The sequence below is a fragment of the Oncorhynchus mykiss genome, chromosome 16, assembly GCF_013265735.2.
Source record: "Oncorhynchus mykiss isolate Arlee chromosome 16, USDA_OmykA_1.1, whole genome shotgun sequence".
Taxonomy (NCBI): Eukaryota; Metazoa; Chordata; class Actinopteri; order Salmoniformes; family Salmonidae; genus Oncorhynchus; species Oncorhynchus mykiss.
The window spans coordinates 357527-380000 of record NC_048580.1 but is presented as its reverse complement, the minus strand read 5'-3'; the positions used below and the strand labels follow the sequence as shown (position 1 = coordinate 380000).

General features: G+C 46.1%; 1 protein-coding gene across 7 annotated transcripts in view; it reads right to left on the bottom strand.

Annotated features, from left to right (window-relative positions):
• LOC110491220 overlaps positions 1-22474 on the bottom strand; it is a 95411-nt gene that overhangs the window by 45574 nt on the left and 27363 nt on the right. For 5 of the 7 annotated variants that reach the window (XM_036945894.1, XM_036945893.1, XM_036945895.1 and 2 more), the window contains exons 2-7: positions 15972-16118; positions 4138-4287; positions 3608-3912; positions 950-1109; positions 653-856; positions 309-461 (exon numbers count right to left, since the gene is read on the bottom strand). In XM_036945894.1, coding sequence (XP_036801789.1) covers positions 309-461; positions 653-856; positions 950-1109; positions 3608-3912; positions 4138-4287; positions 15972-16118 — 1119 coding nt within the window. The remainder of the gene's footprint in view (positions 1-308; positions 462-652; positions 857-949; positions 1110-3607; positions 3913-4137; positions 4288-15971; positions 16119-22474) is intronic. The other 2 variants (XM_036945899.1, XM_036945898.1) reach the window with 2 other exon arrangements.

Here is a 22474-nt window from a genome sequence, read left to right as displayed (position 1 = left end):
GTGGTCTTGCTGTCCCTCTAGCCCCCCCCCCCCCCCTCACCTCTAGGTGGTCTTGCTGTTCCTCTAGCCCCCCCCCCCCCCCTCACCTCTAGGTGGTCTTGCTGTTCCTCTAGCCCCCCCCCCCCCCCCCCCTCACCTCTAGGTGGTCTTCCTGTTCCTCTAGCCCCCCCCCCCTCACCTCTAGGTGGTCTTGCTGTTCCTCTAGCCCCCCCCCCCTCACCTCTAGGTGGTCTTGCTGTCCCTCTAGCCCCCCCCCCCCCCTCACCTCTAGGTGGTCTTGCTGTTCCTCTAGCCCCCCCCCCCCTCACCTCTAGGTTTTCTTGCTGTTCCTTCAGTCCCTCTAGTCCACATTGTTCTGGTTCACAGCGCATGGCCATGTCTTTCTCTCTCTGTAGGAGTTCCTGGTTCAGCTTTCTACTGCAGCACAGACTGTCCTCCACACGCACTGACAGCACAGCCAGCTGGGACAGCAGAGGGAGACTAGGGTCAGTCATGGGATTGGTTTATTCTGTCAAGTAAACAAATTAAAGGAAACAGTTTTCACTGTTCTTCTGCAACAACCATGTTGCCATGGATACTGTACAGTAGATGTGAGGCCAACCACTGGACCTTCACAATACCAGAACCTGTCAGTCCTCCGGGGCCGTCCTACCTGTCGGATCATAGTCTGGATGGCTTGATCATGGATGTGATTCTGTGATCGTCCTCTCTCTCTGACCGTGTCATTCAACATCTCCACTGCCTCCTGCAGCTCCTCTACAGGGTTTCCCAGCGGCTCCATCATTGGCTCCCCACCACCGCTTCCACACCCATCACCCAGCAGGGTAAGAGCTGAGCTGATCTCACCGTGGAGAGGCTGGGAGACAAACACAGGAGGTGTTTTACCCTCGGTACCTAAGGTAGTATGTTGTGTGGTGTGACTTCATGCAGGTAAAACTCTGTGCCTCACCTGTCCAAGGTTACTGCTGTAGCCCCTCCCCCTGGCCTTCTGGGTCTCCTCTAGCTCCACCCTCTCCTCTAGCTCCACCCGCTCCAGAAACTCTGTCAGCATCCTGGTGTCCTGCAGCGACGAACTCTGCTGGGTCAACGCGGTCTGGACACGTTGGTACCTGGTGACACAGAGTACAGCAACATTCAACACTTAACCTACAATAAAGGCCAGTCAGTTTGTGGTGGGGGTGGTAGATGCTTTAGGCTCTGGCTGTGTATTAGACTTCAGTCTCTCTGTCTATTAACACATAGAGCCAGACTGTTGAAGACACCAAGCCTCCTGTCTATTAACACATAGAGCCAGACTGTTGAAGACACCAAGCCTCCTGTCTATTAACACATAGAGCCAGAGTTTAAGGACACCAAGCCTCCTGTCTATTAACACATAGAGACAGAGATTAAGGACACAAAGCCTCCTGTCTATTAACACATAGAGCCAGACTGTTGAAGACACCAAGCCTCCTGTCTATTAACACATAGAGCCAGACTGTTAAAGACACCAAGCCTCCTGTCTATTAACACATAGAGCCAGACTGTTGAAGACACCAAGCCTCCTGTCTATTAACACATAGAGCCAGACTGTTAAAGACACCAAGCCTCCTGTCTATTAACACATAGAGCCAGACTGTTGAAGACACCAAGCCTCCTGTCTATTAACACATAGAGCCAGACTGTTAAAGACACCAAGCCTCCTGTCTATTAACACATAGAGCCAGACTGATGAAGACACCAAGCCTCCTGTCTATTAACACATAGAGCCAGACTGTTGAAGACACCAAGCCTCCTGTCTATTAACACATAGAGCCAGAGTTTAAGGACACCAAGCCTCCTGTCTATTAACACATAGAGCCAGAGTTTAAGGACACCAAGCCTCCTGTCTATTAACACATAGAGCCAGACTGTTGAAGACACCAAGCCTCCTGTCTATTAACACATAGAGCCAGACTGTTGAAGACACCAAGCCTCCTGTCTATTAACACATAGAGCCAGACTGTTAAAGACACCAAGCCTCCTGTCTATTAACACATAGAGCCAGACTGTTAAAGACACCAAGCCTCCTGTCTATTAACACATAGAGCCAGACTGTTAAAGATACCAAGCCTCCTGTCTATTAACACATAGAGCCAGACTGTTAAAGATACCAAGCCTCCTGTCTATTAACACATAGAGCCAGACTGATGAAGACACCAAGCCTCCTGTCTATTAACACATAGAGCCAGACTGTTAAAGATACCAAGCCTCCTGTCTATTAACACATAGAGCCAGACTGTTAATGATACCAAGCCTCCTGTCTATTAACACATAGAGCCAGACTGTTAAAGACACCAAGCACCAAGATCAAAATTGGGTTTGTTTTCTAATTATTTGTGGGTCTGTGGAGTGAAATATGTGTCTCTAATATGGTCATACATTTGGCAGGAGGTTAGGAAGTGAAGGCAGCTCAGTTTCCACCTCATTTTGTGGGCGTCTCTTTTCTGGATGTTTTTATAATTAGCGGGTATCGGCCTGATTCTGCTCTGTATGCATTAATTGGTGTTCTACGTTGTACACGGAGGATCTTTTTGAAGATTTCTGCACGCAGAGTTTCAATCTGGTGTTTTGTGGGTTGGTGAGTGGACCCCAGACCTGACAACCATAGAGGGCAAAGGGTTCTGTAACTGATGCAAGTATTTATAGCCAGATTGGGATGTTGAATTTATGTTCCTTTCTGGACCCTTTCTTTCTCCTCTACCTCCTCTCTCTGTCTCCCCTCTCTCTGCTCTCTTCTCACTCTCCCCCAACCATTCTCTCTCTCCCCCCTCTCTCTCTCTCTGCCCCCCCTCTCTCTCTTTACCACCTCTCTCTGTCTCCCCCTCTCTCTGCTCTCTTCTCTCTCTACCCCCTCTCTCTCTCTCTCTCTGCTCCTCCCCCTCTCTCTGCTCTCTTCTCTCTCTCCCCCTCTCTACCATTCTCTCTCTCTCCCCCCTCTCTCTACCATCCTCTCTACCCACATCTCTCTACCATTCTCTCTCTCCCCCCTCTCTCTCTCTCTGCTCTCCCCCCTCTCTCTGTCTCCAACTGTTGGTTATGATGACATCATTGTATATGTCGGTGGAGTGGATCTCTTAGATGGTCATTGGTTCTGGAACATTCTGGAACATAACAGGTCACTGCTTTCCACCTCACTAAGATGAACACACACTAAGAGGAATACATAAACAATAGAACCAGCGTACTGTACTGAGATATATATTTACAAGTTATATGAAATATAAATTATTGAAGATAAAACACCACCCGTGCAAAACCAAATGTCTTTGTAATGGTGACTCAGAGTAGTCTGATGTGGTTCACTTCCTGGGTGCTAGTGAAGGGGTAATCTAGCCTTGTGAGAGGATGGGACCCTTGGTCCGAACACATAGACAACCTGTGGGTGAAACTCCAGTCAGGATTCAAGAGGAGACGTCACTTAGGGTACATTAATCTCTCTCTCTCTCTCTCTTTCTCTCTCTCTCTCCCCCTCTCTCACTCCCCCCTCTCTCTCTCCCCCTCCCCCCCCCCCCTCTCTCTCTCTCTCTCCCCCACTCTCCCTCTCTCTCTCTCTCTCTCTCTCCCCCTCTCCACCCTGGGTACTCACTTTCTCTCCACCTGGTCCATAAGATCTGGGAGGACCTGTGTGTGGTGTTGTGGCACCTGAAGGCCCTCAGTGTTGGGGTATCCTGGGCACTGACCCTCCCGCTGACCACCCAGCCTGTCCATCTCCTGTCTGAGTGCTGTTAGCTCCATTCCCCGGCAGGACATCTCTGTCTGGAGCAGGCAGCTGTCTCTCTCAGCCAGCCTCATGGTCTCTGGGTCTACTGCCAACTGGGAGTTCGACATGGACAGCTCTGCTGCCTCCAACCAGGCTTCTATACTACCCAAGGCCTGGAGGAGATGTACTGTCTGGGAGGAGAGAGGATGGGGGGGGGGGGGGGGGGGTAGAACTGCAGGGTCAACATCGGTCTAGACTCTAGAAGAAGGGTCAGAGATGTACTGTCTGATAGGAGAGGTTAACTGCAGGGTCAACGTCGGTCTAGACTCTAGAAGAAGGGTCAGAGATGTACTGTCTGATAGGAGAGGTTAACTGCAGGGTCAACATCGGTCTAGACTCTAGAAGAAGGGTCTTACCCTAAAGCTCATCTCCTCCCCTGCCTGCAGGTAGACCTGGTTCCTGTGATGTCGTCTCCTTAGCTCCTCCCATAACTCCTCCAGCCGAATCAAGAAGTCCTGGATCTTAGAGTTGCCGGGGTGCTGGGCTCTGATTAACCCTCTACCCTCCTGCAGGTTAGACACAGACAGTAGGTTAGACTAGGGTGTTTTTAAATCACTGATGACGTATTTTGAGGCTGATTCACTGACCTGTCAATGTTTTTAATTTGCTGTTTTATGATTTTGTTATACTCTTGTGAATTCTATGTTTTTTTTATTAGATTACCTGTAGTTTTTCATGTTGTCTGTCTGTAAATGTGTAATGACTTGGTGCTGCGTATCTATTATATTTATTGTAAGATGTAGTTGAGGTTTATGAATGATTTTTCCCAAATACAATGCTTTTAGTTTTATAAATATTTAGGGCTAATTTATTCCTTGCAATCCATTCTGAATAACTGCAGCTCTTTGTTTAAGGGTTGCAGTCATTTAAGTCGCCATAGTAGCTGGTATGTATAGTGTTGAGTCAGCCGCATACATAGACACAATGGCTTTACTCAAAGCCATTGGCATGTCGTTAGTAAAGATTGAGAAAAGTTGGGGGCCGAGATAGCTGCCCTGGGGAATTCCTGATTCTACCTGGATTATGTTGAGGCTTCCATTAAATAACACCTTCTGTGTTCTGTTAGACATGTTACTCTTTATCCACAATATCCACAATATAGTAGGGGGTGTAAAATATAACATATATTTTTTTCCAGCTCAAACTACAATTGATATTGTTAAAAGCCGCACTGAAATCTAACAAAACAGTCCCCGCAATATTTTTATCATCAATTTCTCTCAGCCAATCAACAGTCCTTTTCTGTGCTTGTTAAATTTCCTACATAAGGGTGGCAGTTCCCATATGGTTGATGAAGATCTCCATATTGCAGATGTACAGTCCCTTACTAGACGTCCTCTAATGTTATTAAAATAGGCCGATGGCCTCAAGTCATCCCCCAGGGCCCGGTCTTCGGGGAGTCATCAAAGTCTCTCGGACGTTTGGTTTCCACAATTTTTAAAAATGTTGACATTTTTCTGCTGTACTTGAAAATTCCACCAGATGGCAACTGGCTTCTTATTGCAAATGGACAAAATATCACCAAATGCACATTTGTCGTAAACGTAAAAGACTTCGAAGACGAAACTCGGTGAGCATAGGTTTGACCAAATGTACTTTTAACCCAGAAACAAGATGGCATCGAGGCCTCAACGCTCTTTGAGTTGATGCCCATTTTCTGGGATTAAAGGTAAAAAAAAACGGTAATACAATGCTAATTTGACTGCTTCATGTCAAAGTACATGAACCTACAGTGTAAAAATAGAACTAGCCATTTATCTATCGTACACACAGTCAATGTGGAGTGACACAGTGTGGGGCTTACAGACACACAGTGTAACGATCGTCTGTCGTGGAAGAAGAGGAATATCAATGCGCAATATCAATGAGACAGCCTGGTGCGGGGGGCTGCCACCGGAGGGCTGGTGCGTGGAGGAGGCACCAGACTGTGGAGGCACACTGGAGGTCTCAAGCACCGAGCCTGCACAACCCTACCTGGCTGGATACTCCCCGTAGCCAGGCCAGTGCGGCGAGGTGGAATAGACCGCACTGGGCTGTGCTGGCGAACCGGAGACACCATGCGTTGGGCTGTTGCCATGTACCCCGGCCCGAGGAGACGCACTGGAGACCAGATGCTCTGAGCCGGCTTCATGGCACCTGGCTCGATGCCCACTCTAGCCCGGCCGATACGAGGCGCTGCGATGTAACGCACCGGGCTATGCCTGCGCACCGGGGACCCCGTGCGCCTCACGGCATAACACGGTGCCTTCCCTGTCCACCTCTCTCCACGGTAAGCACGGGGAGTTGGCGCAGGTCTCCTACCTGACTTTGCCACACTCCCCGTGTGCCTTCTTCCCCAAAATTGGGGGGCTGCCTCTCGTCCCAGCCGCGCTGCCGTACTAGCTCCTCATAATGGCGCCTCTCGGCTTTCGCTGCCTCCAGCTCTGCCTTGGGGCGGCGATATTCCCCAGCCTGTGCCCAGGGTCCCTTGCCGTCAAGTATCTCCTCCCATGTCCAGGAGTCTGGAGATTTCTGCTGCTGCCCGATACCACGCTGCTTGGTCCTTTGGTGGGTGGTGATTCTGTAACAATCGTCTGTTGTGGAAGAAGAGGAGGACCAATGTGCAGCGTGGAAAGTGTCCATATTGATAATTTATTACCATAAACACAACAACAAAATAACGAGAACGAACGAAACGAAACAGTCCTGTACGGTGAATACACAAAACAGGAAACAATCACCCACACAGGTGGGAAAAGGCTACCTAAGTTGTCATGTACTGTCATGTTGTCTTGTCTCTGTCCTTTCCCTTCACCCTGTCTCCCTCTGCTGGTCGTGTTAGGTTACCTTTTCTCCCCCGCTTTCCCCCAGCTGTCCCTTGTCTCCTCTAACTACCCATTCACCCCGTTCCCCACCTGTTCCCTTTTTTCCCTCTGATTAGGTCCCTATATCTCTCTCTGTTTCTGCTCCTGTCCTTGTCGGATTCTTGTTTGTTTGTGTCATTCATGCCTGAACCAGACTGTCGTCATGTTTGCTGTAACCTTGTCCTGTCCTGTCGGAATCTGCCGGTCCATCTGAGCCTACCTATGTTTGGTAATTAAAGAAGCTCTGTTTAAGTTGATTCGCTTTTGGGTCCTCATTCACGCCCCGTAACATAAGTATGATTCTCAATCAGAGACAACGAACGACACCTGCCTCTGATTGAGAACCATACCAGGCCAAACACAAAAATACCACATAGAAAAAGGAACATAGACAACCCACCCAACTCACGCCCTGACCATACTAAAACAAAGACATAAGAAACTAACTCAGAACGTGACACACAGAGCCTGCAATAGTTACCTGCGTTCGAACCATCAAATAACCATAAAACCAAGAGCTCTGAAACTTTATAAACCTGTCATAGGTCTTAAGTTGGTTGTGCACAGTGAATTATGTGGTTCTAGGTGGTTCTCAGGCCAAGAAACAGCCTTGTACATTTGCAATAACTTCAATTCATTTTGACCATCGCGAAAATGACGACATTTAGAAAAGTCCCAGAGTCACAAGACTAGGTGTGTTGAAACCGCCTCGGCCCATAGACCCTAACGTTTCTGTCCAATAGCTCATTCAAGGACCCTGTAGCAATGCCCGGAAAAGTGGATTTTCAGCACCAATTAAGGTCGCTGCTCGGGCTCTTAATGACCTATTGAGCCGAAACTCGGGATTCGGGGTCGCCTCAGCTAGACCTACTGTCACGTTCTGACCATAGTTATGTTGTGTTTTCCTTGTTTTAGTGTTGGTCAGGACGTGAGCTGGGTGGGCATTCTATGTTGTGTGTCAAGTTTGTCCGTTTCCATGTATGGACTGATATGGTTCTCAATCAGAGGCAGGTGTTAGTCATTGTCTCTGATTGGGAACCATATTTAGGTAGCCTGTTTTGTGTTGGGGGTTTGTGGGTGGTTGTTTCCTGTCTTTGTGTTCTCTACACCAGATAGGACTGTTTTGTGTTGGGGTTTGTGGGTGGCTGTTTCCTGTCTTTGTGTTCTCTGCACCAGATAGGACTGTTTTGTGTTGGGGTTTGTGGGTGGTTGTTTCCTGTCTTTGTGTTCTCTGCACCAGATAGGACTGTTTTGTGATGGGGTTTGTGGGTGGTTGTTTCCTGTCTTTGTGTTCTCTGCACCTGATAGGACTGTTTTGTGTTGGGGTTTGTGGGTGGTTGTTTCCTGTCTTTGTGTTCTCTGCACCAGATAGGACTGTTTCGGGCTTTGCCACGTTTGTTATTTTGTAATTGTGTTCATGTTTAGTTTCTCTTATTAAACACCATGAACTCTAACCACGCTGCGTTTTGGTCCTCCTCTCCTTTGACGGAAGAAAGCCATTACACCTACACATAATGTCAGAACTGGACCCGCAGCTAGAACATGACTACGTGTTTTATGTTTTTATTATGGTTTAAATAGAAGGTGCTGTGAATTTTGGGCCTGCTCTGAAATATGTGATAGTTGGCTTCTAACCGAGTGGGACAAAGTGGGTTTGGTGTCAGTTTGTATCAGTTTGGTGGTAGAATGATATCTTATTAACTGATGGAAGCTCACTTGGTTGCTGACTTTTGTGCATTTGCAATAAGACTCAACATTGAAAAAACATCACCAAATGGACACGATGAAATCAACACAACGAGCGATGGAGAGGAACCACTATCACTGCCCGGCCATCCTGAGTTCATTGGGCCAGTCAATTTTGCATTTCTGCAGTATTTTTGAGCATGTCAAATTCATGATGGTAAATGCCCAACATATTGCAAATGGACAGCTGTGCGCTTAGTGATTGGAACGGGTTACGAGGAGCACATTTTTCAAATGGTTTTGAATGACTTTAGGAGGGTGCAAGGGGTCCACGAATGGGTAGGTAGCACCCCCCACCCGTGCCCATCCAATAGGGGGTTCCTCTTGTCATTTTGGAAATGTTTCACTTCTCTCTCACCATGCATATCAAATACACCTGCTAGGTTGAACATTGACGAATACGCTGATTCGGTGAGCAAGTTCATTAGAAAGTGCATCGGTGATGTTATACCCACAGCAACGATTAAAACATTCCCAAAACAGAAACCGTGGATTTATGGCAACATTCGCGCGAAACTGAAAGCGCGAACCACTGCTTTTAATCAGGGAAAGGTGACCGGAAACATGACCGAATACAAACAGTGTAGCTCTTCCCTCCGCAAGGTAATCAAACAAGCTAAGCGTCAGTATAGAGACAAAGTAGAGTCGCAATTCAATGGCTGAGACACTAGAGGTATGTGGCAGGGTCTACAGTCAATCATGGATTACATAAAGAAAACCAGCCCCGTCGCGGACCAGGATGTCTTGCTCCCAGACAGACTAAATAACTTTTTTTGCTCGCTTTGAGGACAATACAGTGCCACTGACTCGGCCCGCTACCAAAACCTCCGGATTCTCCTTCACTGCAGCCGACATGAGTAAAACATTTAAACGTGTTAACCCTCGCAAGGCTGCAGGCCCAGACAGCATCCCCAGCCGCGTCCTCAGAGCATGCACAGACCAGCTGGCTGGTGTGTTTACGGACATATTCAATCAATCCTTATCCCAGTCCGCTGTTCCCACATGCTTCAAGAGGGCCACCATTGTTCCTGTTCCCAAGAAAGCTAAGGTAACTGAACTAAATGACTACCGCCCCGTAGCACTCACTTCTGTCATCATGAAGTGATTTGAGAGACTAGTCAAGGACCATATCACCTCCACCCTACCTGACACCCTAGACCCACTCCAATTTGCTTACCGCCCCAATAGGTCCACAGACAACGCAATCGCAACCACACTGCATACTGCCCCAACCCATCTGGACAAGAGGAATACTTATGTGAGAATGCTGTTCATCGACTACAGCTCAGCATTTAACACCATAGTATCCTCTAAACTCGTCATCAAGCTTGAGACCCTGGGTCTCGACCACATCCTGTGCAACTGGGTACTGGATTTCCTGACGGGCCGCCCCCAGGTAGTGAGGGTAGGTAACAACATCTCCACCCCATTGATCCTCAACACTGGGGCCCCACAAGGGTGCGTTCTCAGCCCTCTCCTGTACTCCCTGTTCACCCACGACAGCGTGGCCATGCACGCCTCCAACTCAATCATCAAGTTTGCGGACGACACTACAGTAGTAGGCTTGATTACCAACAACGACGAGATGGCCTACAGGGAGGAGGTGAGGGCCCTCGGAGTGTGGTGTCAGGAAAATAACCTCACACTCAACGTCAACAAAACAAAGGAGATGATTGTGGACTTCAGGAAACAGCAGAGGGAGCACCCCCCTATCCACATCGACGGGACAGTAGTGGAGAGGGTAGTAAGTTTTAGTTCCTCGGCGTACACATCACGGACAAACTGAATTGCTCCACCCACACAGACAGCGTTGTGAAGAAGTCGCAGCAGCGCCTCTTCAACCTCAGGAGTCAAAACCACTAACAAACTTCTACAGATGCACAATCGAGAGCATCCTGTCGGGCTATATCACCGCTTGGTACGGCAACTGCTCCACACACAGCCATAAGGCTCTCCAGAGGGTAGTGAGGTCTGCACAACGCATCACCGGGGGCAAACTACCTGCCCTCCAGGACACCTACACCACCCGATGTCACAGGAAGGCCATAAAGAGCATCAAGGACAACAACCACCCGAGCCATTCCCTGTTCACCTGCTATCATCCAGAAGGCAAGGTCAGTACAGGTGCATCAGAGCAGGGACCGAGAGACTGAAAACAGCTTCTATATCAAGGCCATCAGACTGTTAAACAGCCACCACTAACATTGAGTGGCTGCTGCCAACATACTGACTCAACTCCAGCCACTTTAATAATGGGAATTGATGTAAAAAATGTGTCACTAGCCACTTTAAACAATGCCACTTAATATAATGTTTACATACCCTACATTTCTAATCTCGTATGTATATGTATATACTGTACTCTATATCATCTACTGCATCTTTATGTAATACATGTATCACTAGCCACTTTAAACTTTGCCACTTTGTTTACATACCCTACATTACTCATGTCATATGTATATACTGTACTCGATACCATCTACTGCATCTTGCCTATGCCGTTCTGTACCATCACTCATTCATACATCTTTATGTACATATTCTTTATCCCTTTACACTTGTGTGTATAAGGTAGTAGTTGTGGAATTGTTAGGTTAGATTACTGCATTGTCAGTACAGGTTCCTCAAAGCTGGGACAGAGAGACTGAAAAACAACCTCTTTCTCAAAGCCATCAGACTGTGAAACAGCCATCACAAACCGGCTACCACCCGGCTACTCAACCCTGCACCTCAGAGGCTGCTACCAAGAAGAAAACAACAAAAACAATCAAATCAAATAGTATTTGTCATATGCGCCGAATACAACAGGTGTAGACCTAACCATGAAATGCTTACTTACAAGCCCTTAATCAACAATGCAGTTTTAAGAAAAATTAGAGTTGGCACCACACTTCTAGGTCTCTCTCTAGACCTCCCTATAGGCTGTCTCATCGTGTCTGTGATCAGGCCTACCACCGTTGTCGTCAGCAAACTTAATGATGGTGTTGGAGTCGTGCTGGGCCACGCAGTCATGGGTAAACAGGGAGTAGAGGAGGGGACTAAGCATGAACCACTGAGGGGTCGCGTGTTGAGGATCAATGTGGCAGATGTGTTGTTGCCTACCCTTAGGTCCTGGGGGCGGCCAGTCAGGAAGTCCAGGATCCAGTTGCAGAGGGAGGTGTTTAGTCCCAGGGTCCTTAGCTTAGTGATGAGCTTTGAGGGCACTATGGTGTTGAACGCTGAGCTATAGTCAATGAATAGCATTCTCACATAGGTGTCCCTTTAGTCGAAGTGGGAAAGGGCAGTGTGGAGTGCAATAGAGATTACATCATCTGTGGATCTGTTGGGGATGTATGCAAATTGGAGTGGGTCTAGGGTTTCTGGGATGATGGTCTGCTGAGCTTCCTTTTGTAGTCCGTAATAGTTTGCAAGCCCTGCTAATCCAACGAGCATCGGAGCCGGTGTAGTCGGATTCAATCTTAGTCCTGTATTTCTTATAAGCGTTCGGGTTAGCGTCCCGTTACTTGAAAGCGGCAGCTCTACCCTTTAGCTCAGTGCGAATGTTGCCTATAATCCATGGCTTCTGGTCAGGGTATGTACGTACGGTCACTGTGGGGACAAAGTCATCAATGCACTTATTGATGAAGCTGACTCCTCAATGCCATCGGATGAGTCCTGGAATATATTCAAATCTGTGTTAGCAAAACAGTCCTGTAGCTTAGCATCCATGTCATCTGACCACTTCCGTATTGAGCGAGTCACTGGTACTTCCTGCTTTAGTTTTTGCTTTTAAGCTGGAATCAGGAGGATATAATTATGGTCAGATTTAGCAAATGGAGGACAAGGGAGAGCTTTGTACGTATCACTGTGTGTGGAATAAAGGTGGTCTAGAGTTTTTTTCCCTCTTGTTGCACATGTAACATGCTGGCTTGACCAGGGCCCATAGGGACTAGGGTGCTATTTGACCAGGGCCCATAGGGACTAGGATGCTATTTGACCAGGGCCCATAAGGAATAGGGTGCCATTTGACCAGGGCCCATAGGGAATAGGGTGCAATTGGACCAAGGCCCATAAGGAATAGGGTGCCATTTGACCAGGGCCCATAAGGAATAGGGTGCCATTTGACCAGGGCCCATAAGGAATAGGGTGCCATTTGACCAGGGCCCATAAGGAATAGGGTGCCATTTGACCAGGGCCCATAAGGAATAGGGTGCCATTTGACCAGGGCCCATGAGGAATAGGGTGCCATTTGACCAGGGCCCATAGGGAATAGGGTGCCATTTGACCAGGGCCCATAGGGAATAGGGTGCCATTTGACCAGGGCCCATAGGGAATAGGGTGCAATTGGACCAAGGCCCATATGGAATGGGTGCAATTTGGGACGCAGATTCCTCTTTCTGAACTGCTGTCCTTCCTGGAGAGAACAGCGGCCTGAGTCAGGTGGCCAGACTCTAGGAACTGAAGAACACTACAGTTTGGTGTGAAATGTATCTGTAACTGCCTGTAGCTGTCAGAAGCCCACCAACGGCACAGTAATCATATGGATCATTTAAAGCATTATGGTTAATGGTCAGTTTCACTCTGATCGTAACACAAAGAGTCCATCTACATGGTGCTGTTATTATAGTGTCTCAGGGCTAGGGAGAGAGATGGTGGTAAGAGATGATGGTTAAACAGATGACAATGAAACCCAAATGACACCCTATTAGTGCCATTTGGGAAGTACCCTATAATTCACCTTCACAACTCCAGTGAAACAGCTAGAGGTCTCTTGCAGACTTCTAAGGAGTACTTTGAGTGAAAGGCTCTAGTGAAGTGCTCTAACGAAGGGCTTGACCACAGAATGAAACAAAACATGATACTGTATCTCTTTGGGCTCGTCTACGACTTTCATGTCAACTTACCATCAAAACCTGAAATCACTTGGAAACCACAAAAGCGTATTTGCATAACATTAAAATATGATGTCATCTCTCCTCAGAGAGAGGAGTCTTTAAATGTAAGAGCTCCCTGGAGACGTGTAGTGACATGGAGGTATTGCTGTGCTCCTCTAACCAGGTCTCTGCTTCTCCCCCTCCTGGCCAGGCCTCTCCTCCTAACCAGGCCTCTCCTCCTAACCAGGCCTCCCCTCCTAACCAGGCCTCCTCTGCTCCACTCCTAACCAGGCCTCCTCTGCTCTTCTCCTAAACAGGCCTCCCCTCCTGACCAGGCCTCCTCTGCTCTTCTCCTAACCAGGCCTCCCCTCCTGACCAGGCCTCCCCTCCAAACCAGGCTTCCTCTGCTCTTCTCCTAACCAGGCCTCCCCTCCTAACCATGCCTCCTCTGCTCTTCTCCTAACCAGGCCTCCTCTGCTCTTCTCCTAACCAGGCCTCTCCTCCTAACCAGGCCTCCCCTCCAAACCAGGCCTCCCCTCCTAACCAGGCCTCCTCTGCACCCCTCCTCAACAGGCCTCCTCTGCACCCCTCCTAAACAGGCCTCCTCTGCTCTTCTCCTAACCAGGCCTCCCCTCCTAACTAGGCCTCCCCTTCAAACCAGGCCTCCCCTCCTAACCAGGCCTCCCCTTCAAACCAGGCCTGTCCTCCTAACCAGGCCTCCTCTGCTCCCCTCCTAACCAGGCCTCTGCTCATCTCCTCCATAGCATACAGACCATAATGACCTCGCACAGGAAGTTATGTTTCTTTGTTTCTTCCTGCTGCTTCCTGTTTTGACCTGATAATAAAAACAATGTCCTGTCGATCCAAATCTAGCTATTTTTTACACCCACAAAGCATGGGAAGCTGATATATGCAACTTTTCCACATGGATTTCTGTAATTTATTAATCATTTGACCCCATCAAAGTTCTATAAGCCAAGGTTGCTAAGGACCAATGTATCACTGGTAGCCTAGCAACCGAACAGGTCAGGTAGACAGGAAACAGTTATAATTGGCTACAGTAACGATGACAATGTATCCAATAACCAATTATGCTGAACTGAATCTTGTAATACCCTATTCCTCTAGTTCCTCTCTACCACGGAAGTGAGTTGCAGAAAGCTGAGATTATTTACAGAGCAACCAAGAGACAGACAGGCTATTTTAAATAGACCCAGAAAGGCAGGCAGACAGACAGCCTGCCACGAGACACACAGGCAAACTGCCACGAGAGATAGACCAGCTGAAGACTGCCTGATTGGTTGGCTGGTTGTTCTGTACTGCCTGGTTGGCTGGCTGGTTGTTCTGTACTGGGTTAGTGTTGTTCTGCCTGGTTGGGTGGCTGTTTATTCTGTACTGGGTTAGTGTTGTTCTGCCTGGTTGGGTGGCTGGTTGTTCTGTACTGGGTTAGTGTTGTTCTGCCTGGTTGGGTGGCTGGTTGTTCTGTACTGGGTTAGTGTTGTTCTGCCTGGTTGGCTGGCTGGTTGTTCTGTACTGGGTTAGTGTTGTTCTGCCTGGTTGGCTGGCTGGTTATTCTGTACTGGGTTAGTGTTGTTCTGCCTGGTTGGCTGGCTGGTTGTTCTGTACTGGGTTAGTGTTGTTCTGCCTGGTTGGGTGGCTGGTTGTTCTGTACTGGGTTAGTGTTGTTCTGCCTGGTTGGGTGGCTGGTTGTTCTGTACTGGGTTAGTGTTGTTCTGCCTGGTTGGCTGGCTGGTTGTTGTGTACTGGGTTAGGGTTGTTCTGCCTGGTTGGCTGGCTGGTTGTTGTGTACTGGGTTAGGGTTGTTCTGCCTGGTTGGCTGGCTGGTTGTTGTGTACTGGGTTAGTGTTGTTCTGCCTGGTTGGCTGGCTGGTTGTTGTGTACTGGGTTAGGGTTGTTCTGCCTGGTTGGCTGGCTGGTTGTTGTGTACTGGGTTAGTGTTGTTCTGCCTGGTTGGCTGGCTGGTTGTTGTGTACTGGGTTAGGGTTGTTCTGCCTGGTTGGCTGGCTGGTTGTTCTGTACTGGGTTAGTGTTGTTCTGCCTGGTTGGGTGGCTGGTTGTTCTGTACTGGGTTAGTGTTGTTCTGCCTGGTTGGCTGGCTGGTTGTTGTGTACTGGGTTAGGGTTAGGGTTACTCTTCAGGAGGCATGAAGACATGGAGCCAGACAATGATGTCATCCACAAATAATTTCTTCCCTTTTGGCTGTTCCCTCACTACCGCCCCTCCCATCACCCCTCCTCTTCTTCCTCCCATTGCCTCTCCCCTTCTCCCCCTCTCTACTCTTCTCCCAGACCTCCCCCTCCTCCTTGACTTCCCTCCTGCGCTTCATAGCTCATACTCGGGACAGAATCTAAATAACTCAACATTCTGTTCTGCTCTAAGGATTATGGGACAAGGTCTCCATTCCTTCTCCCTGACATGATGCTTGTTTTTCTGCCAACCCATTACTGCAGTGCTTGCTCAAGCTGATCAGGCATGTATTAACCAACATGAAAACACTAATCAAATCAATCTATTGACCATGTGTTATGAACTAAAAACATTAGTTTGACTGTGGTTGCTGAGGGTACTGTCCCTTTAAGGATGATTGGTTCCTACCTGTAGTACTTCCTGGTTAAAGAGGCAGGTGATTGGTTCTTACCTGTCGTACTTCCTGGTTAAAGAGAAAGGTGATTGGTTCCTACCTGTAGTACTTCCTGGTTAAAGAGAAAGGTGATTGGTTCCTACCTGTAGTACTTCCTGGTTAAAGAGGGAAGTGCGTTGGGTGTAGCTGTCATTCTGGGCTACCACTACTGTCTCAGCATCTCTGTCTTTCCTTGGGGACCTTGCTCTGGGCCCCAATGTCTGTAGGAACCCAAACATGCTGCCATGGTCCTTTAAGGCAAAAAATACAACATTTAGTGGATCAAGAGGAGGCACAGTAACCTACTTCCGGAGCCTTAGCAGTGTGTTGGTGCATGGTTACTCCTCTCTGAGTGAAGCCTCACCACTGGTTCAAGCCATAACAGACATGAGCCAATCAGGCCCCCAGCATTCAACCATAATCACCTCACTTGAGGAGAATGTTAAACTGTCCACTTAAATAGTTACTGTAATTGCACATTTAAACATGTGTCAGACCAGACTGGCCCCCTTATGTCTGTAAACAAACCCTACTGTCCGCAATCTGAGCAGGATAAAGTGAACAGTACCTGCACTACTTTCTGAGCAGGATAAAGTGAACAGTACCTGCACTACTTTCTGAGCAGGATAAAGTGAACAGTACCTGCACTACTTTCTCTAACACTGGCAGACTATATCTCCAAGTAATGTAGGCTCTTCACTATTTAGGAAACATTTGGGAGAACAGGGGTGGGTTGCACAAACATGGTTTAAATTAATATAGGGTTAGAGCTAATCTAGGTTTATAATTCATCAGAGATGTGATGCACCACATAATTTTAAATATGGATTGGTAAATCTATGATTAACAGATTCAAACTGTGATTAGTGATATGTTACACCAATGTATGAGGTATTTTGTGAGTTGAAACAAAGTAGCTAGAGCTTCTTAGGCCTAACCCAGGGTAAACTGCCTGTTGCTCAGGCCCTGAAGCCAGGATATGCTTATAATTGGTACCATTGGAAAGAAAACGCTTTGAATTTTGTAGACATGTTAAAATAATGTAGGAGAATATAGCACAATATATATGGTAGGAGAAAATCCAAAGAAAAACCACGCAGAATTTGTATATTTTGAGAGACGAACCTCTTAGAAAATGCAAGAGAAAGGTCCAATTGTAAAATAGCTCCCTGGATGCAATTCCTATGGCTTCGACAGGGTGTCAGCAGTCTATGTTCAAGGTTTCAGGCTTGTAACTTCAAAAACTATTAAGAAATGAGGACACAGTCTTGTAAATCTGTGTTTTTGTGCACCATGCCGAAGTTGCGAAACCTGCTAAAATCGGTTTCATATTGAACATACATCTTTCCGAAATAAATAGTATAGTTTGATTACATTTTAGGGTGTCTGAGGAGTGAATAGAAATGTATTTTGACTTGTTGAAACAAAGTTTAGGGGTACATTTTCAGATTTCTTTCTCTGCAAGTTGAATGAGTGGGTTACTCAAATTGATGGTGCCAACTAAACAGACTTTTTGGGATATAAAAATGATTTTTATCTAACAAAACGACACTACATATTATAGCTGGGACCCTTTGGATGACAAATCAGAGGAAGATTTTCAAAAAGTATGTGAATATTTAATCTTTATATGTGAATGTATGAAACCTGTACCGGTGGAAGAATATTTTGATGTGGGGCATTGTCCTCAAACAATCGCATGGCATGTTTTCGCTGTAATAGCTATTGTAAATCAGACAGTGCAGTTATATTAACAAGAATTTAAGCTTTCAGACGATATAAGACACTTACTTGTACGTACCTAAATGTTTAATATCCATAATAGCTATTAGAATTTATTTGAATTACGCGCCCTCCAGTTTCACCGGAAGTTATCCCGCTAGCGGGACACCGATCCTTATAGTCTACTTGACAAATGAGGCAACAAAGTTGCTGTTCCTTGATAACAATGTAGCACTGCTGCAACTCCTTCATGAAAGGATCTCATGGGGTTTACTGGTTTAAAATTAAATGTGTTATTTGCCAGTACTAAACAGAAAATGCATTTGTTAGCGAACGTTAGCTACTGTAGCTAGGCTAGCTGGCATTAAAATATAACTTATTATTGTCATTTCTTCTTCAGGATTGGTGGGTCCCCTGCGGGACGGTTGAGCTAACGTAGGCTAATGTGATTAGCATGAGGTTGTAAGTAACAAGAACATTTCCCAGGACATAGACATATCTGATATTGGCAGAAAGCTTAAATTTTTGTCAATCTAACTGCACTGTCCAATTTACAGTAGCTATTATAGTGAAAGAATACCACTAAAAGTTATTAATAAACCAATTAGGCACATTTGGGCAGTCTTGATACAAAACTTTGAATAGAAATGCAATGATTCATTGGATCAGACTTAAACTAGCACATACACTGCTTCTATCTAGTGGCCAATATATAAATTGCACCTGTGCTGGAATAATACATTATAGCCTTTCTCCTGCAATTCAAAGATGATGGTACAAAAGTAATACAAAATAAACAGTTGTTTTTTCTTTGTATTATCCTTTACCAGATCTAATGTGTTATATTCTCCTACATGTCTTCCACAAACCTCTAAGTGTTTCCTTTTAAATGGTACCAAGAAAATGCAAATACTTGCTTCAGGGCCTGAGAAAAAAAAATAGGCCGATCCTTAATAGGGTTGAATATTATTTAGCCATTTATTATTTGCTCACTAGCCACCTGATCATGGCATGTAAAATAACTTTAAATTTCTCAGCTTATGAAAGAAACCTCTTGTCACAGATGAAGGAGGAATTTAGTAAAATACTGAGCTGATGGAGGAATTTAATAACGTACTGAGCTGATGGAGGAATTTAATAACGTACTGAGCTGATGGAGGAATTTAGTAAAATACTGAGCTGATGGAGGAATTTAATAACGTACTGAGCTGATGGAGGAATTTAGTAAAATACTGAGCTGATGGAGGAATTTAGTAACGTACTGAGCTGATGGAGGAATTTAGTAACGTACTGAGCTGATGGAGGAATTTAGTAACGTACTGAGCTGATGGAGGGATTTAGTAACGTACTGAGCTGATGGAGGGATTTAGTAAAATACTGAGCTGATGGAGGAATTTAGTAACGTACTGAGCTGATGGAGGAATTTAGTAACGTACTGAGCTGATGGAGGAATTTAGTAACGTACTGAGCTGATGGAGGGATTTAGTAAAATTCTGAGCTGATGGAGGAATTTAGTAACGTACTGAGCTGATGGAGGAATTTAGTAAAATACTGAGCTGATGGAGGAATTTAATAACGTACTGAGCTGATGGAGGAATTTAGTAACGTACTGAGCTGATGGAGGAATTTAGTAACATACTGAGCTGATGGAGGGATTTAGTAAAATACTGAGCTGATGGAGGAATTTAGTAACGTACTGAGCTGATGGAGGAATTTAGTAAAATACTGAGCTGATGGAGGAATTTAATAACGTACTGAGCTGATGGAGGAATTTAGTAACGTACTGAGCTGATGGAGGAATTTAGTAACGTACTGAGCTGATGGAGGGATTTAGTAAAATACTGAGCTGATGGAGGAATTTAGTAACGTACTGAGCTGATGGAGGGATTTAGTAAAATACTGAGCTGATGGAGGAATTTAGTAACGTACTGAGCTGATGGAGGAATTTAGTAAAATACTGAGCTGATGGAGGAATTTAATAACGTACTGAGCTGATGGAGGAATTTAGTAACGTACTGAGCTGATGGAGGAATTTAGTAACGTACTGAGCTGATGGAGGGATTTAGTAAAATACTGAGCTGATGGAGGAATTTAGTAACGTACTGAGCTGATGGAGGAATTTAGTAACGTACTGAGCTGATGGAGGATGTTAGTAACGTACTGAGCTGATGGAGGAATTTGGTTACATACTGAGCTGAGGGAGGAATTTAGTAACATACTGAGTTGATGGAGGAATTTAGTAAAATACTGAGCTGATGGGGAAATGTTGTTACATAGTGAGCTGATGGAGGAATTTAGTAAAATACTGAGCAAAAAGAGTAGTTTCAGAAAAACAGCACTTCCTGGATGGATTTTCCTCAGGTTTTCACCTGCCATATCAGTTCTGTTATACTCACAGACAATATTTTGACAGTTTATGCCAATTATATGCATATTCTAGCTTCTGGGCCTGAGAAATAGGCAGTTTACTATGGGCACGTTTTTCATCCAAACATCAAAATACCGCCCCCTAGCCTAAAGAGGTTCTATGATGAATGGATGATTCCCCAGGTGTTTACCCCTCTCCTTAACCTCTATGATGACTAGATGACAAAATGATTCCCAGCTGTTTGCCCCTCTCCTTAACCTTTATGATGACCAGGTGATTCCCAGCTGTTTACCCCTCTCCTTAATCTCTACGGTGACTAGATGACTAGATGATTCCCAGCTGTTTACCCCTCTCCTTAACCTCTATGATGACTAGATGATTAGATGATTCCCCATCTGTTTACCCCTCTCCTTAACCTCTATGATGACTAGATGATTCCCAGCTGTTTACCCCTCTCCTTAACCTCTATGATGACTAGATGATTCCCAGCTGTTTGCCCCTCTCCTTAACCTCTATGATGACTAGAAGATTCCCAGCTGTTTGCCCCTCTCCTTAACCTCTATGATGACCTGATGACTAGATGATTCCCAGCTGTTTACCCCTCTCCTTAACCTCTATGATGACTACATGATTCCCAGCTGTTTGCCCCTCTCCTTAACCTCTATGATGAATAGATGACTAGATGATTCCCAGCTGTTTGCCCCTCTCCTCAACCTCTATGATGACTAGATGATTCCCAGCTGTTTGCCCCTCTCCTTAATCTCTATGATGATTAGATGATTCCCAGCTGTATATCACTCTCCTTAACCTCTATGATGACTAGATGATTCCCAGATATGTGCCCCTCTCCTTAACCTCTATGATGACTAGATGATTCCCAGCTTTTTGCCCCTCTCCTTAACCTCTATGATGACTAGATGATTCCCAGCTGTTTGCCCCTCATCTTAACCTCTATGACGACTAGAGGATTCCCAGCTGTTTGCCCCTCTCCTTAACCTCTATGGTGATTAGATGACTAGATGATTCCCAGCTGTTTGCCCCTCTCCTTAACCTCTATGTTGACTAGATGACTAGATGATTCCCAGATGTTTGCCCCTCTCCTTAACCTCTATGATGATTAGATGACTAGATGATTCCCAGCTGTTTGCCCCTCTCCTTAACCTCTATGTTGACTAGATGACTAGATGATTCCCAGATGTTTACCCCTCTCCTTAACCTCTATGATGACTAGATGACTAGATGATTAGATGATTAGATGATTCCCAGCTGTTTACCCCTCTCCTTAACCTCTATGATGACTAGATGACTAGATGATTCCCCAGCTGTTTGCCCCTCTCCTTAACCTCTATGATGACTAGATGACTAGATGCATTTTGATTCTGCCCTGTCTCCACTCTTTTGATCTGGTGCATCCAGTTCCACCCTGTATGGTATTGAGAATAACAAAGCCTTAACAAAACGATTTAATACAGATAGCCTAATTCGGAATTGTACGTGTCTATCAAAATATAATATTGCATTTTACAAAATGTTCTCAAACAAGGTTATCCTCACAGCATTCCCATCCTCACAGCATTCCCATTGGCAGCAGGTTGCACCTGGCCATCTTCTTCATTGTCCTTAGGTAGATCCTCCTCAGTCTCCTCATGTAGGTCCTCCTCAGGTAGGTCCTCCTCAGGTAGGTCCTCCTCAATCTCCTCAGGTAGGTCCTCCTCAGGTAGGTCCTCCTCAGTCTCCTCAGGTAGGTCCTTCTCAGTCTCCTCAGGTAGGTCCTCCTCAGCCTCCTCAGGTAGGATCCGCCTTGTCTTTGCCAATGTTATACAGAACTGCCACTGCAATAACGATTGTCAGGGTAGTGTCCTTCTTCGTGAGGCGCCCCTCCTTTAGGCACGGGAATCTTTTCTTCCACACTCCAAAAACTCTCTCTGTGAGATCTCTTGTCAGGATATGAGAGGTGGTGTATTCTCTATGAGATCTCTTGTCAGAATATGAGAGGTGGTGTATTCTCTCTGAGATCTCTTGTCAGGATATGAGAGGTTGTGTATTCTCTAAGAGGTCTCTTGTCAGGATATGAGAGGTTTTGTATTCTCTATGAGGTCTCTTGTCAGGATATGAGAGGTGGTGTATTCTCTTTGAGATCTCTTGTCAGGATATGAGAGGTGGTGTATTCTCTATGAGATCTCTTGTCAGAATATGAGAGGTGGTGTATTCTCTCTGAGATCTCTTGTCAGGATATGAGAGGTTGTGTATTCTCTAAGAGGTCTCTTGTCAGGATATGAGAGGTTTTGTATTCTCTATGAGGTCTCTTGTCAGGATATGAGAGGTGGTGTATTCTCTCTCTTCAGGTGTCTGGGCTGTTCAAACGGGAGCCATAAGGCACCCATGACAGGCATATCCATACCCCATTTCCAGCATTGCACACAGACAACTATTGTTAAAGATTCTGCTGTCATGGGTGGATCCTGGCCATCTAGCTACGATGTTGGTGAGCTGACTTTTGTCATCACAGACAGCCTG